The 17500-nt window shown below is 39.6% G+C and overlaps 1 protein-coding gene across 1 annotated transcript in view; it reads right to left on the bottom strand.

Annotated features, from left to right (window-relative positions):
• LOC120559874 (G protein-coupled receptor 137Ba-like) overlaps positions 1–17500 on the bottom strand; it is a 64308-nt gene that overhangs the window by 42661 nt on the left and 4147 nt on the right. The window contains exon 3 of the mRNA XM_039801942.1: positions 2429–2478. Within this exon, the coding sequence (XP_039657876.1) occupies positions 2429–2478 (50 nt within the window). The remainder of the gene's footprint in view (positions 1–2428; positions 2479–17500) is intronic.

The raw sequence follows: 17500 nt of genomic DNA, 5'->3' as shown, positions 1-17500 counted from the left end.
GGGAATATTGGGAATATTAAGAGGAATATTAAAAGAGGAATAAGGAGAGAATAAGAAGAGGAATATTAAAGGAATGTTTTTTTTTCTGTTGTGACGACCGAGGAGGTAGATTAGGGTTGTTTGTTTCTTGCCCACACTTATGATAGAATTGGATATACTTTTTTATTCCTTATGTTTGTTTTTGAGAGCCTTGCCTTACGTTTGTAGACCAAAGGGGAAGTTGGAACCCTCCCCCCACGCACTTAGCTTACACCACAAAGGCATGGGTCTTGTATTCTAACTTGCTAACTTACACCGTTAACGTGCGTGAAAAATTGGCGATGTTGTAGCGTGTCAACGTGTTAGAAGTCACGTGTTTTTGACCTCGTTGGCTTTCCATACCGGAGGAGAAGGGACACACACCCGTTAATGTTAAACAACAGAAAGATACGAGGAGTTGGGTATGGAAAACCAGATCAATACATTATTTCACTTACACAAGTTGACTTTGTTACCTCCGTGGTTAGCGTGTTGTCAGCTGCGTGTTAGAAGTCACATGTTTTTCCTCGTTGTCTTACCGGAGGAGGGACACACACCTTAATGTTAAACGACACAAAGACATACGGGGGTTGGAGAAGCGGTTTGTTAGTTCACACCGCCCTATCACAACAGGGATAGGGTGTGGGGACCACAGTTAATGTTAAACCGCGACAAAGGCCAGATACAGAGGAAGTCTGGAGAATGGAAACCAGCGAGGTCAAATACATGTGACTTCTAACACGTTGACAACCGTTGACAACCGTTGACAACCTTTTAATACGTCAGGTTCGTTAGCGTGTTGTCAACGTGTTGTGCGTTAGAATCTTGTTGCCTCGTTAGCTTTTGAAGGGACCACACGTTAATGTTAAACACACAAGACCAGATAAAGTCTGGAGGAAACCGTTAACTTACACACAACACTACGTATTCACACCCACCCTTATGTTACACCTCCCCCTTTATTACCTTAACACCCACACACAGTTAACTTAAACACACGAACCACACACACACCGTTAATGTTAAACACGACAACAAGAGACAGATACAGGAAGTCTGGAGGAGAAGGGACACACATGCGTTAATGTTAAACACGACAACAAGAAGACCAGATACAGAGGAAGTCTGGGGTATGGAAAGCCAGCGGTCAAATACCGTGACTTCCACCGTTGACTCTATGTTGACAACCGTCCTGGCGTTGTTAGCGTGTTGTCGTGTTATCAACGTGTTAAAGTCGCGTGTTTTGACTTCGTTGGCTTTCCTTTCTGGAGGAGAAAGGGACACACTCGTTTACGTTAAACCGACAACACACAGGGGAGGCAAACTACTGCTAAATGTGTATGTGTGTGTGTGTTGTATTAATGTGTGTGTATGTGTGTGTGTGTGTCATGTGAGGTATCTGTATTGCGTGTTTTATGTCTGTTCTATATGTGTATGGTAGGTGAGTAATGTGTATATTGTGTCTGTAATAGGTGTTATTATTAATGTGTTATTAGGTAATGTTAATGTTTACATGTGTTAAATGTTAAACCGACAACAAGACCAGATACAGAGAAGTCTGGAGAGCGGACACTACGTTAACTTTAACGACAACAAAGTGTGTGTTGTGTGTGTGCGTACTGATGTCTCTGTGTATGTCTGTGAAGCGTGTCTGTCAGTGTTTAGTGTTTGCTGTGTGTGTGTGTATGTGTGTATGTGTGTATGTGTGTGTTATGCGTGTGTGTGTGTGTGTTTGTTTGTCTGTTATGTGTGTGTGTGTGTGTATTGTGTCTGTATGGCGTGTGTGTGTGTGTCTTTGTCTGTGTATGTGTGTGTGTCTGTATGTGTGTGTGTCTGAATGTGTGTGTCTGAATGTGTGTGTGTGTGTTGTTGTGTGTGTGTGTCTGAATGTGTGTGTGTGTGTGTGTGTGTGTGTGTACTGTGTGTGTGTGTGTCTGTATATGCGTGTGTGTGTGTGTGTCTGAATGTGTGTGTGTGTGTGTGTGTGTGTGTGTGTAATGTGTGTGTTGTGTGTGTGTTTATGTGTGTGTGTGTTGTGTGTGTGTGTGTGCCACAGAGACAACCAATGGGAAGCGTGGGAAATGTCCCCCTGTGGACATGCACATTAAATCACACTCACTGGGTCAAACCAAGTTCACTAAAAACATTCATGCAAATACAGCCAATCAAAGTGTGTTTCCATCCAGCTTTAAAGTGAATAATAATAATAATAATAATAATAATAATAATAATAATAATAATAATAATAATAATAATGGGTAATTTATGGCTCAATTCAAACAGGATCAAATGTTCACATTTTATCAGAATGAATGCCCCATGGTGGTCCACAGGAAGGGGCGGGACTTCACCGCTGTACACACGTTGGATGAGTGTTTGAGTCTGAATGAGCTGGTTTAAAAGAGGTTACCTGTATTTGAGCAGGGCAGGTGTGTACTTGGACTTGGCCTTGAAGTAAACCTGTGATGGGGGGGGGGGATAAAAGACAAGTTACACAAGTTTAGATTCGTGATTTTGTGAAATGTGGGAACATAGGGCCTAATAAAAATAAATAAATTGAAATGTGAGAACATAGGGCCTAATAAAAATAAATAAATTGAAATGTGGGAACATAGGGCCTAATAAAAATAAATAAATTGAAATGTGAGAACATAGGGCCTAATTTTGGGGAAAAAATTCGTGAAATGTGGGAACATACGGCCTAATTTTGGGGACAAAAATCATGAAATGTGGGAACTAGGGCCTAATTTTGGAAAAGAAAATTCGTGAAATGTGGGAACATAGGGCCTAATTTTGGAAAAAAAAATTGTGAAATGTGAGAACATAGGGCCTAATATTGGGGACAAAAATTGTGAAATGTGGGAACATTTTACACGAAAAATCGTGAAATGTGGGAACTAGGGCCTAATTTTGGAAAAAATAAATCTTGAAATGTGGGAACATAGGGCCTAATTTTGGGGACAAAAATCGTGAAATGTGGGAACTAGGGCCTAATTTTGGAAAAAAAAATTCGTGAAATGTGGGAACATAGGGCCGAATTTTGGAAAAAAAATTCGTGAAATGTGGGAACATAGGGCCTAATTTTGGGGAAAAAAATTGTGAAATGTGAGAACATAGGGCCTAATTTTGGGGACAAAAATTGTGAAATGTGGGAACATTTTTCACGAAAAATCGTGAAATGTGGGAACTAGGGCCTAATTTTGGAAAAAATAAATCTTGAAATGTGGGAACATAGGGCCTAATTTTGGGGAAAAAAATCGTGAAATGTGGGAACTAGGGCCTAATTTTGGAAAAAAATAATCGTGAAATGTGGGAACATAGGGCCTAATTTTGGAAAAAAAAAATTGTGAAATGTGGGAACATAGGGCCTAATTTTGGGGAAAAAAAGCGTTGAAATGTGGGAACTAGGGCTAATTTTGGGGAAAAATTGTCGTTGAAATGTGGGAACTAGGGCCTAATTTTGGGGGAAAAAATCGTGAAATGTGGGAACATAGGGCCTAATTTTGGAGAAAAAAAGTGGTAGAAATGTAGGGCATAGAGGCCCTAATTTTGGGAAAAAAAATCATTGAAATGTGGGAACATAGGAGCCCAAATGTTGGGGGGAAAAATGTGAAATGTGGGAACATAGGGCTAATTTTGGAAAAAAAAAAGTCGTGAAATGTGGGAACATAGGCCTATTGTTGGAAAAAGTTGAAATGTGGGAACTAGGATTATTTTGGAAAAATAGATCTTTAAATGTGGGAACATAGGGCCTAATTTTGGGGAAAAAAATGTGTGAAATGTGGGAACTAGGGCCTAATTTTGGGAAAAAATAAGGTGAAATGTGGGAACTAGGGCCTAATTTTGGGGAAAAAAAAATAGGTTGAAATAGTAGGAACATTGACCTAATTTTGGGGGAAAAAAAAGTGAAATGTGGGAACTAGGGCCTAATTTTGGGGACAAAAATTGTGAAATGTGGGAACATTTTTCACGAAATCGTGAAATGTGGGAACTAGGGCCTAATTTTGGAAAAAATAAATCTTGAAATGTGGGAACATAGGGCCTAATTTTGGGGAAAAAAATTGTGAAATGTGAGAACATAGGGCCTAATATTGGGGACAAAAATTGTGAAATGTGGGAACATTTTTCACGAAAAATCGTGAAATGTGGGAACTAGGGCCTAATTTTGGAAAAAATAAATCTTGAAATGTGGGAACATAGGGCCTAATTTTGGGGACAAAAATCGTGAAATGTGGGAACTAGGGCCTAATTTTGGGAAAAAAATTGTAGAAATGTGGGAACATTTTTCAGAAAAAGTGAAATGTGGGAACTAGGGGTTAATTTTTGGAAAAAAAAATTGTTGAAATGTGGGACTAGTACTAATTTTGGGGAGAAATGGTGAATGTGGGAACATCAGCCTAATTTTGGGGGAAAAGAAGTGAAATGTGGGAACTAGGGCCTAATTTTGAGAAAAAAATGCGTTGAAATGTGGGAACTAGGGCCTAATTTTGGGAAAAATGGGTAAATGTTTAGGAACTAGGGCCTAATTTTGGGGGAAAAAGACGTTGAAATGTGGGAACTAGGGCCTAATTTTGGGAAAAATAAAATCGTTAAATGTGAGGAACATAGGGCTAATTTTGGGAAAAAAAATGTGAAATGTGGGAACTAGGGCCTAATTTTGGGAAAAAAATAATGTGAAATGTGGGAACTAGGGCCTAATTTGGGAAAAAATCTTTGAAATGTGGGAACATACAGGCCTAATTTTTGGGGGAAAAAAAAGTTGAAATGTGGGAACTAGGGCCTAATTTTTGGGGGAAAATTGTTGAAATGTGGGAACTAGGGCTAATTTTGGAAAATATTGTGAAATGTGGGAACTAGGGCTAATTTTGGGGGGAAAAAAATGCATTGAAATATGTGGGAACATAGAGCTCTAATTTTGGGGAGAAAAATTGTGAAATGTGGGAACATATGGCTAATTTTTGGCAAAAAATGTAAATGTAGGAACATTTTTCATGTGATGTGGGAACTAGGGCCTAATTTTGGGGGGAAAAAGTGAAATGATGGGACTTGACCTAATTTTGGGGAAAAGAAATGCGTTAAAGAGTATGGGACATACAGCTAATTTTGGGGAAAAAAAAGTGAAATGTGGGAACTAGGGCCTAATTTTGTAAGAAAGGTGAAATGTGGGAACATGGGGCCTAATTTTGGGGGGAAAAAATGCGTTGGAGAAATGTGGGAACTAGGGCATAATTTTGGAAGGAAAAAAAATAAATCTTTAAATGTGGGAACATAGGGCCTAATTTTGGGGGAAAAAATGTGAAATGTGGGAACTAGGGCCTAATTTTTGGGAAAAAAATAATGTGAAATGTGGGAACTAGGGCCTAATTTTGGGGGGAAAAATGTGAGGAAATGTGGGAACTCTGAGAACCTAATTTTGGGGGGGAAATGTGAGAAATAGGGCCTAATTTTGAAAAAAATCATGAAATGTGGGAACATAGGGCCTAATTTTGGGGGGGGGGGAAAAATCATTGAAATGTGGGAACTAGGGCCTAATTTTGGAAAAAAATAATGTCTTGAAGGAATGGGAACTAGGGCTAATTTTGGGGGAAAAAGTTGAAAAGTGGGAACATAGGGCCTAATTTTGGGGGAGGGAAAAATTGTGAAATGTGGGGAACATAGGGCCTAATTTTGGAGAAAAAAATGAATAAATGTAAATGTTGGGGAAAAAGTTGAAATGTGAACATAGGGCCTAATTTTGGAAAAAAATGTGAAATGTGGGAACATAGGGACTAATGTTGGGGGGAAAAAGGAGTGGAAATGTGGGAACTAGGGCATTATTTTGGAAAAAATAAATCTTTAAATGTGGGAACATAGGCCTAATTTTGGGGGAAAAAAAATGCGTGAAATGTGGGAACTAGGGCCTAATTTTGGAAAAAAATAATCGTGAAATGTGGGAACTAGGGCCTAATTTTGGGGGAAAAAAATTTGTGAATGTGGCTGTCCCTAATTTTGGGGGGAAAAAGTGGGAAATGTGGGAACTAGGGCTAATTTTGGGGACAAAAATTGTGAAATGTGGGAATTTTTTGAAAAGTGTGCTGGGCCTAATTTGGAAAAAAAAAATTTGAAATGTGGGAACTAGGCCTAATTTTGGGGGAAAAAAGGTTTGTGTGTGAGGAACATGCCTAATGTTAGAAAAATTGTGAATGTTGCATTTTTGAAAAAATTGAAATGTGGGAACTAGGGCTAATTTTGGAAAAAATAAATCTTGAAAATGTGTGGGACTAGCCTAATTTTGGGGACAAAAAATGTGTGAAATGTGGGAACTAGGGCCTAATTTTGGAAAAAAAAATTGAGTGAATGTGGGAACATAGGGCCGAATTTTGGAAAAAAAATTAAGTGAAATGTGGGAATAGAGGCCCTAATTTTTGGGGAAAAAACTTTTGAAATGTGAGAACATGGGCCTAATTTTGGGGACAAAAAGTGTTGTGGAAATGTTGGGAACATTTTTTGGCAAGTGAAATGTGGGAACTAGGGCTAATTTTTGAAAAAATGTGTAATGTGACATTGCCTAATTTTGGGGGAAAAAAGTCATTGAAATGTGGGACATTGACCTAATTTTGGGGGGAAAAAAAAGTGAAATGTGGGGCTTAGGCTTAATTTTAGGGGACAAAAATTGTGAAATGTGGGAACAATTTTCGAGATAGGTGAAATGTGGGAACTAGGGCCTAATTTTGGAAAAATAAAATCTTGAAATGTGGGAACATAGGGCCTAATTTTGGGGAGAAAAAAAATTGTGAAATGTGAGAACATAGGGCTAATATTGGGGACAAAAATTGTGAAATGTGGGAACATTTTTTACGAAAAAATGTTGAAATGTGGGACTAGGGCTATTTTTGGAAAAAATAATCTTGAAATGTGGGAACATGGCCTAATTTTAGGGGACAAAAATCGTTGAAATGTGGGAACTAGGGCCTAATTTTGGAAAAAAAGTAAAGTGGAATGTGGAACATAGGGGCGAGATTTTGGAAAAAAATTAAGTGAAATGTGGGAACATAGGGCCTAATTTTTGGGGAAAAAACTTTTGAAATGTGAGAACATAGGGCCTAATTTTGGGGACAAAAAATTGTGAAATGTGGGAACTTTTCTGAAAAAAATCGTGAAATGTGGGAACTAGGGCTAATTTTTGAAAAAAAATCGTGAAATGTGAGGGAACATCTGACTTCAATTTTGGGGGAAAAGAAATGGGTGAAATGTGGGAACATACAGCTAATTTTGGGGGAAAAAAAAAAGTGGAATGTGGGAACTAGGGCCTAATTTTGAAAAAAAAATGTAGTAAGGAGATGGGGCTACCTAATTTGGGGGAAAGGGGAATGTTGGGAACATAGGGCCTAATTTGGGGGAAAAAAGGCGTGAAATGTAGGAACTAGGGCCTAATTTTGGAAAAAATAAATCTTTAAATGTGGGAACATAGGGCCTAAATTTTGGGGGAAAAAAGTCGTGAAATGTGGGAACTAGGGCCTAATTTTGGGAAAAAATAATGGAAATGAGTGTATTGGAACTAGGGCCTAATTTGGGGGGGAAAAATCGTGAAATGTGGAGAACCATGCGCCTAATTTTGGGGGAAAAAAAAGTGAAATGTGAGAAATAGGGCCTAATTTTGAAAAAAAAAAATCATGAAATGTGGGAACATAGGGCCTAATTTTGGGGGGAAAAATCGTGAAATGTGGGAACTAGGGCCTAATTTTGGGAAAAAAAATATCGTGAAATGTGGGAACTAGGGCCTAATTTTGGGGGGAAAAAATCGTGAAATGTGGGAACATAGGGCCTAATTTTGGAGAAAAAAATTGTGAAATGTGGGAACATAGGGCCTAATTTTGGAGAAAAAAAAATCGTGAAATGTGGGAACATAGGGCCAAATGTTGGGGGGAAAAATCGTGAAATGTGGGAACATAGGGCCTAATTTTGGGAAAAAAAAATCGTGAAATGTGGGAACATAGGGCCAAATGTTGGGGGGAAAAATCGTGAAATGTGGGAACTAGGGCATAATTTTGGAAAAAATAAATCTTTAAATGTGGGAACATAGGGCCTAATTTTGGGGAAAAAAATCGTGAAATGTGGGAACTAGGGCCTAATTTTGGAAAAAAATAATCGTGAAATGTGGGAACTAGGGCCTAATTTTGGGGAAAAAAATCGTGAAATGTGGGAACATACGGCCTAATTTTGGGGGAAAAAAAAGTGAAATGTGGGAACTAGGGCCTAATTTTGGGGACAAAAATTGTGAAATGTGGGAACATTTTTCACGAAAAATCGTGAAATGTGGGAACTAGGGCCTAATTTTGGAAAAAATAAATCTTGAAATGTGGGAACATAGGGCCTAATTTTGGGGGAAAAAATTGTGAAATGTGAGAACATAGGGCCTAATATTGGGGACAAAAATTGTGAAATGTGGGAACATTTTTCACGAAAAATCGTGAAATGTGGGAACTAGGGCCTAATTTTGGAAAAAATAAATCTTGAAATGTGGGAACATAGGGCCTAATTTTGGGGACAAAAATCGTGAAATGTGGGAACTAGGGCCTAATTTTGGAAAAAAAAATTCGTGAAATGTGGGAACATAGGGCCGAATTTTGGAAAAAAAATTCGTGAAATGTGGGAACATAGGGCCTAATTTTGGGGAAAAAAACTTTTGAAATGTGAGAACATAGGGCCTAATTTTGGGGACAAAAATTGTGAAATGTGGGAACATTTTTCACGAAAAATCGTGAAATGTGGGAACTAGGGCCTAATTTTTGAAAAAAATGCATTGAAATGTGGGAACATACGGCTAATTTTGGGGGAAAATGCGTGAAATGTGGGAACATACAGCCTAATTTTGGGGGGAAAAAAAGTGGGAAATGTGGGAACTAGGGCCTAATTTTTGAAAAAAAACATGTGAAATGTGGGGACTAGGGCCTAATTTTGAAAAAAAAATCGTGGAAATGTGGGAACATAGGGCCTAATTTTTGGGGAAAAAAATGGTTGAAATGTGGGGGAACTAGGGCATAATTTTTGGAAAAAATAAATCTTTTTAAATGTGGGAACATAGGCTGTGGAGACGGCGTGCGGCCGGTGTTCCCGTGTTACAAGCATGCTGTTTGCTGCTCCGGCAAAACTTACTGAACTCTGCTTCACTGTTTAAATTAGCTGCTATTTGCCTGGATTGCATTTGAATTACAATTGTTTTACTCAAGCACTTATACTTAGCTTCACTTGCGACGGACTCGCTGAATTTACAGTGTTAAAACACTGTTAGCTACTTTAAGCTTAGCCATTAGCAATGGCTAATTCCTCTCCCTCTCCTGCTCTCTCTTGCTCTGTGTGTCAAATGTTTAGCTATTCCTCTGCCTCCTTTAGTGATTGCGATACATGTAATAAATGTAGTATATTAGCTGTTTGGAGGCAAGGCTTGAGTGAATTTGAGTCACGGCTCCGCACCATGGAATCAGAGTCGTATGCTTCCGTAGCTAGCCAGCACCATGTAGTTAATGCGGGCCAACATACTGTAGCTTCTGTAGCTTCTGCTAGCTGTCCCCGCAGACCCGAGCAGCGGGGTGGTGGGTGACTGTCCGAGGCGTGGCGTTAGATCTAGACAAGGGAGTGCACATGATGGCCGTGCGTCTCTAAACGGGGCGTCTTACGCCTCTCTAACAGGTTCTCCCTACTCAGCGATACACCCGCTGAAACCCGTTCTGGTTGTTGGGGCTCTCTATACTGCGATATGTGAAGCCAGCGGCGGCCCTGTAGGCCTACCTACGGTCTATATGGGCCCGGGGTGCTGGGCCGGGGATATAAAACCCATCTAAAACTGCTGGCAAAGGACCGTAAATACAGTAAGATCATACTTCACGTAGGTGGTAATGGTGCGTAAATGGGGGATCACTAAAATGAATGTTGAGTCACTTTGTTGCATACGCAAAGACAATGTCGGACTCAGTAGTTTTCTCTGGACCCCTGCCAAACCTGACCAATGATGAAATGTACAGCCGCGTCATCCTTCCCCGCTGGTTGTGAGGTGGTGCCCACCTAATGATGTGGGCTATGTGAATAACTGGAGGGCGTTCTGGGGAAAGCCTGGTCTGATTGAGAGAGGCGGCATTCATCCCACCTGGGGCGGTGCGCTCTCATATCAAAAATCTGAGCGAGTTTATCAGACATGCAACCATGACAACCCAAGTTTTGATATTGGTAATCAGAGGTGCAGTGCTATCAGGCTCTGTGCTTCTTAGATCCCCACTCATAGTCTAATAAGCGCGGTGGCTGTCCCCGGCTCAAGATTTGGTTAAATCAAAGGTAAACAAAGATCGCTATACTTAACAACCTAATTGTAATTAAAAGCGACTGCAATAGAACAAAATAGGAAAATTAGATGTGGACTATTAAATATTAGATCTCTGTCTTCTAAACGAGTACTGGTAAAACAGTTGATATCAGACAATAAAATTGATTTATTTTGTCTTACTGGAAACCTGGCTGGGCCATGAAGACTATGTTAGTCTAAATGAAACCCTCCTCCCGATATTAATACTCAAATTCCTAGGGGCTCAGGCGGGGGAGGGGAGTTGCAGCCATCTTTGATGCAAGCCTGCTAATTACTCCTAAACCTAAATTACATTATAACTCATTTGAAAGTCTTGTTCTTAATCTTCAACATCCAAAGATGGAAAACATTACAGCCAATTATATTACGTTTGTTATTTACAGGGCTCCAGGTCCGTATTCTGAATTTTTATCTGAATTCTCAGGTTTTATCATGTTTAGTCCCTTCAGACCAAGTTCTTCTTGTAGGTGATTTTAATATCCATGATGGGCGTTGACAATGACGCCTTAGTACTGCTTTCAACTCATTACTGGATTCAATCAGTTTCAGTCAGAGTGTGCACAAGGCGCCCCTGTTTTAACCACACCCTCGACCTTGTGCTGGCATATGGTATTGAAGTTAGAGGATTTAATAATATTTTTGCAGAATTCGGTATTATCAGATCATTCTTTAATCACTTTCGAATTCTTACTACCTGATTATATTAAATTAAGATAAAGCTCCTACACCAGATGCTTATCTGACAGTGCTATAGCTAAATTTAAAAGAAGATAATTCCAACAGCATTCGACTCTATGTCATGCCTTAACATAACAGAGGGACCTGTATGTTAACCTCAGTCCCTCTCAAATTGATGCATTTGTAGGCGGTATTCGACATCAACGGACTGACCTTAGACTCCGTCGCTCCCTGAAAAAGAAGATGATGAAGCAAAGAACTAGCACCTTGGTATAACTCCCAAAGCTCGTAAAATTAAAACAAATCTCGCGAAACCTCGAGATGTAGTGAAGGCGTTCCACCAAGGTGGAAGAATCTGGTTTGGATTGGCAAGAAAGTCTCAAAACCTATGGGAAGGCCCTAAGAAGGCCAGATCAGACTATTACTCATCACTAATAGAGAAACAAGAACAACCCAAGGTTTCTTTTTCAGCACTGTCGCCAGGCTGACAGATAGCCACAGCTCTACTGAGCCATCTATTCCTCTAGCTCTGAGTAGTGATGACTTCATGAGCTTCTTCAATGATAAAATTACAACAATTAGAGATAAAATTCATCACCTTTTACACTCAACTTCTAACGGTTTTACTTTATGTGAGAGTGGTTAGAAATAAAGACTAGTCTCGACATATACTTAGACTGCTTTTTATCCTATAGATCTTCAACAATTAATGTTAAAGATATCCTCCAGCTAAGCCATCTACCTGTCTCTTGGACCCCCATCCAACGAGACTACTCAGAAGCATTACCTGTGGTTAACACCTCATTACTAGATATGATCAATATGTCTCTATTAACAGGTTATGTACCACAGTCATTTAAAGTAGCTGTGATAAAACCTCTTCTGGAAAAAACCCACCCCCCTGGATCCTGAGGTCTTAGCAGACTATAGACCTATATCTAACCTTCCTTTTTCTATCCAAGATCCTTGAGAAGGTGGTTGCTAATCAGTTATGCGATTTTCTACATAGCAACAGTTTATTTGATGACTTTCAATCAGGATTTAGATAGAATCATAGCACAGAGGCGGCACTGGTGAAAATTACTAGCGACCTTTTAACTGCTGCAGACAAGGTCTTGTCTCCATTCTTGTTTTACTAGATCTTAGTGCTGCATTTGACACAATTTGACCATTCAATCCTGTTACAGGGGTTGGAACACTTGGTTGGCATTAAAGGAATTGCTCTGAGTTGGTTTAAGGTCCTATTTCTCTGATCGATCTCAATTTGTGAATGTTAATGATAAATCCTCCAAATGCGCTAAAGTTAGCCATGGGGTTCCTCAAGGCTCAGTGCTTGGACCAATTCTATTCTCCTTATATATGCTTCCTCTAGGCAATATTATTAGAAAACATCTCAATTAACTTTCACTGTTATGCGGATGACACCCAATTATACTTGTCAATCAACCAAACCAGAAACCAGTCAGCTAGCAAAATTTCAAGGTGCATTAAGGATATAAAATCCTGGATGACCTATAAATTTTTCTGATGTTAAACCCTAACAAAACTGAAGTTATTGTGCTGGGCCCTAAACACCTCCGAACTTCATTATCTAGAGATATAGCTACTCTGGATGGTGTTGCCCTCGGCCTCCAGCACCACTGTTTAGAAATTTAGGAGTTATCTTTGATCAGGATATATCCTTTAATGCCAATCTAAAACAAACCTCAAGAACAACCTTTTTTCATCTTTGTAACATTGCCAAAATTAGGAATATCCTGTCTCCAAAGCGGCTGAAAAACTAGTCCATGCATTTGTTACTTCCAGGCTGGACTATTGTAATTCCCCTACTGTCAGGTTGCTCAAATAAGTCTCTTAAGACTCTCCAGCTGATCCAGAATGCTGCAGCGTGTTCTCACAAGAACTAAGAAAGAGATCATATTTCTCCTGTATTAGCTTCTCTGCATTGGCTTCCTGTTGAATCAGGATTTGAGTTTAAAAGTCCTTCTCTTGACTCTACAAGGCTCTAAATGGTCTAGCACCATCATATCTAGAAGGCTCCTAATACCCTATTGTCCCACTAGAACACTGCGCTCCCAGAATGCAGAGTTACTGGTGGTACCTAGAGTCTCCTAAAAGAGTAGAATGGGAGCTAGAGCCTTCAGTTATCAGGCTCCTCTCCTATGGAACCAGCTCCCGATCTGGGTTGGGGGCAGAAACTGTCACCTCATTCAAGAATGAACTTAAAACTCTCCTATTTGATAAAGCTTATAGTTAGGGGTGAGGAGTTGCAGTGTTCACCTAACTGGCCCAACTGCTTCTCTTCATAATTGTTAAGATTAATAATACATAACAAAGTAGAGGGGGCAGGCCAGCCAAGCCAGATCCGGCGGGGGAGAGTTCTAAAGCCTGAAAAACTACCTCTCCTTATGACCTGTCTCTCTTAGTTACCTGTTATGAGTTGCGCTGTTATAGTCCTAGACTGCCAGGGGGACTTCCTTCCTTTGACACACTGAGCTGCTCTCTCCTCTCCCTTTCTATTACTGTTTCTATTACTGTTACTATTACTATTACTATTTGTGTGCAGCCCGTCCAAGAAATGCTTGTTACTAATCCTTCAGCTTCTGGGGAGTTTACTCCAGGGTCCTTATCTCTTTTCCCCAAGCGTATTTCCTTGGAGAGCGTTGGCACGACACGCCCTAGTTTGCAGCTGTGCGCGTGGTCCTGCTGCACTCCCTGCTGAACTCAGCGATGCCCTGCAATGTCATGCTGCGTCCTGCTACACCTCCTTCCCGCTACATCCAGTCACTGTTCCATTATTAATGTTGACTACTAGCCACTGTTCATCACACCCCAACCCTCATTTGGGACACCGCCTACCAAGAGCCTGGGTCTGTCGAGGGTTTCTTCCCCAGAGGGGAGTTTTTCCTGCCTACTGTACACCTACTTGCTCTTGAGGGAATTACTGGAATTGTTGGAATTGTTGGGGCTTTGTAAATTATAGAGTGTGGTCTAGACCTACTCTATCTGTAAAAGTGTCTAGATAACTTATGTTATGATTTGATACTATAAATAAAATTGAATTGAATTGAATAGGGCCTAATTTTGGGGGAAAAAATCGTGAAATGTGGGAACTAGGGCCTAATTTTGGAAAAAAATAATGCGTGAAATGTGGGAACTAGGGCCTAATTTTGGGGGAAAAATCGTTGAAATGTGGGGAACATGTGGCCTAATTTTGGGGGAAAAAAAAGTGAAATGTAGGAACTAGGGCCTAATTTTGAAAAAAAAATCATGAAATGTTGGGAACTAGGGCCTAATTTTGGGGAAAAATCGTGAAATGTGGGAACTAGGGCCTAATTTTTGGGGAAAGAAATGGTGAGGAAATGTGGGACATAGGGCCTAATTTTGGGGTAAAAAAATGCGTGAAATGTGGGAACATAGGGCCTAATTTTTGAAAAAAAAATGTCGTGAAATGTGGGAACATAGGCCTAATTTTTGGGGTAAAAATCGTGAAATGTTGGGAACATGGGGCCTAATTTTGAAAAAAATAAATCGTGAAATGTGGGAACATAGGGCCTAATTTGTGAAAAAAATCGTGAAATGTGGGACATAGGGTAATTTTGGGAAAAAAACGTGGGGAAATGTGGGAACTAGGGCTTAATTTTTGGGGAAAAAATGTGAAATGTGGGAACATCTGACCTAATTTGGGGGGAAAATGACGTGAAATGTGGGAACATAGGGCCTAATTTTTGAAAAAAATAAATCGTTGAAATGTGGGAACATAGGGCTAATTTGTGAAAAAAATGTCGTGAAATGTGGGGAACATAGGGCCTAATTTTGGGGGAAAAAAATCGTGAAATGTGGGAACTAGGGCCTAATTTTGGGGAAAAAAAGTCGTGAAATGTAGGAACCTCTGACCCCTAATTTGGGGGAAAAATCGTTGAAATGTGGGAACTAGGGCCTAATTTTGGGGGAAAAAAATGCGTGAAATGTGGAAACTAGGGCCCTAATTTGGGGGGGAAAAATCATTGAAATGTGGGACATAGGGCCTAATTTTGGGGAAAGAAATCGTGAAATGTGAGAACATGGGGCCTAATTTTTTGAAAAAAAAAAAGTGGAAATGTGGGACATAGGACCCTAATTTTTTGGGGGAAAAAATGCATTGAAATGTGGGAACTTCTGACCTAATTTTTGGAGTCAAAAATGTCGGTGAAATGTGGGACATAGGGCCTAATTTTGGGGAAAAAAATTAAGTGAGAAATGTGGGACATCCGGACTAATTTTGTGGACAAAAATCATGAAATGTGGGAACTAGGGCCTAATTTTGGAAAAAAAATCGTGAAATGTGGGGACATAGGGACTAATTTTTGGGGAAAAAATTGTGAAATGTGAGAACATAGGGACCCCTAATTTTGGGGACAAAAATTGTGAAATGTGGGAACATTTTTTCCACAGAAAAATGCGTGAAATGTGGTAACTAGGGCCTAGTTTTTGAAAAAAATGTCGTGAAATGTGGGAACTTATCTGACTAATTTTGGGGGAAAGAAATGCAGTGAAATGTGGGAACATACAGCGCTAATGTTGGGGGGAAAAAAAGTGGGAAATGTGGGAACTAGGGCCTAATTTTGAAAAAAATCCTGAAATGTGGGACATAGGGCCTAATTTTGGGGGAAAAATGCGTGAAATGTGGGAACTAGGGCATAATTTTTGGAAAAAATAAATCTTTGAATGTGGGAACTAGGGCCTAATTTTGAAAAAAAAATCATGAAATGTGGGGAACATAGGCCTAATTTTGGGGGAAAAATGTGAAATGTGGGAACTAGGGCCTAATTTTGGGGAAAAGAAATGTCGTGAAATGTGGGGACATAGGGCCTAATTTTGGGGTAAAAATGTTGAAATGTGGGAACATAGGGCTAATTTTTGAAAAAAAAATGGGTGAAATGTGGGAACATAGGTAATAATTTTAGGGTAAAAAAGTTGAAATGTGGGAACATAGGGCTAATTTTTTGAAAAAATAAATGTGAAATGTGGGAACATAGGGCTTATTGTGAAAAAATCGTGAAATGTGGGACATAGGCCTAATTTGTGAAAAAATCTCGTGAAATGTGGAACTGGGACTAATTTTTGGAAAATATTAATGTGGAAATGTGGGAACTAGGGTTATTTTGGGGGGAAAATGGTTAGATGTGGGAACTAGGGGCTAATTTTGGGGAGAAAAAATCGTGAAATGTGGGACTAGGGCCTAATTTTGGGGGAAAGAAATCAGTGAAATGTGGGAACATAGGGACCTAAATTTTGGGGGAAAAAAACAGTGAAATGTGGGAACTAGGGCTAATTTTGGGGAAAAAAATTCTGAGAAATGTGGAAACTAGGGCCTAATTTTTGGGGGAAAAAATCATTGAAATGTGACATGGGGCTTAATTTTGGGGGAAAAATCGTGAAAATGTGGGAACTATAGGGACTAATTTTGGGAGAAAGGAAATCATGAAATGTGGGAACATAGAGTATTTTTGGAGAAAAAATTGTAGAAATGTGGGAACATAGGACCTAATTTTGCAAAAAATCTTAGAAATGTGGGAACATAGGGCCTAATTTTGGGGGAAAAAAATCATTAGAAATGTGGGACTAGGGCTAATTTTTGAAAAAAAGTGATAATGAGACTAGGGCCCTAATTTTGGGGGAAAAAGCTTGGGAATGGGAACTAGGGCATAATTTTTGGAAAAAATAAATCTTTAAATGTGGGAACATAGGGCCTAATTTTGGGGAAAAAAATTGTGAAATGTTGGAACTAGGGCTAATTTTGGAAAAAATAATGAAATGTGGGAACTAGGGCCTAATTTTGGGGAAAAAAGTGAAATGTAGTCTCTGCTAATTTTGGGGGAAAAAAAAAGTGGAAATGTGGAGAACTAGGCCTAATTTTGAAAAAAATCATGAAATGTGGGAACATAGGGCCTATTTTGGGGGGGAAAAATCGTGGAAATGTGGGAGACAGGGGCTAATTTTGGGGAAAGAAATCTTGGGGAAATGGGGAACATGAGGCTAATTTTGGGGTAAAAATGTGAAATGTGGGAACTAGGGCCTAATTTTGGGGTAAGAATTGTGAAATGTAAACCTAGCTAGTTTGAAAAAATGCGTGAAATGTGGGAATAGGGTTTTTGGGGAAACTGAATGTGGGAACTAGGGTAATTTTGGGAAAAATCGTGAAATGTGGGAACTAGGGCCTAATTTTGGGGAAAAGAAATGGTTGTGTGGAACTGGGGCCTAATTTTGGGGAAAAGTCGTAAATGTGGGAACTAGGGCTAATTTTGGGGAAAAAAATAGTAAATGTGACATCTGACTAATTTTAGGGGGAATCATTGGAAATGTGGGAACTAGGACTAATTTTAGGGGGATCGTGAGAATGTGGAAACTAGCCCTAATTTGGGGGGGTATGGATGTGGGATCTAGGGTAATTTTGGGGGGAATCGTGAAATGTGGGAACATAGGTAA

Source organism: Perca fluviatilis, chromosome 1 (assembly GCF_010015445.1).
Source record: "Perca fluviatilis chromosome 1, GENO_Pfluv_1.0, whole genome shotgun sequence".
In the NCBI taxonomy this organism is placed as follows: Eukaryota; Metazoa; Chordata; class Actinopteri; order Perciformes; family Percidae; genus Perca; species Perca fluviatilis.
The sequence above is the reverse complement of the archived record's forward strand: the minus strand, read 5'-3'. Positions and strand labels throughout refer to the sequence as shown.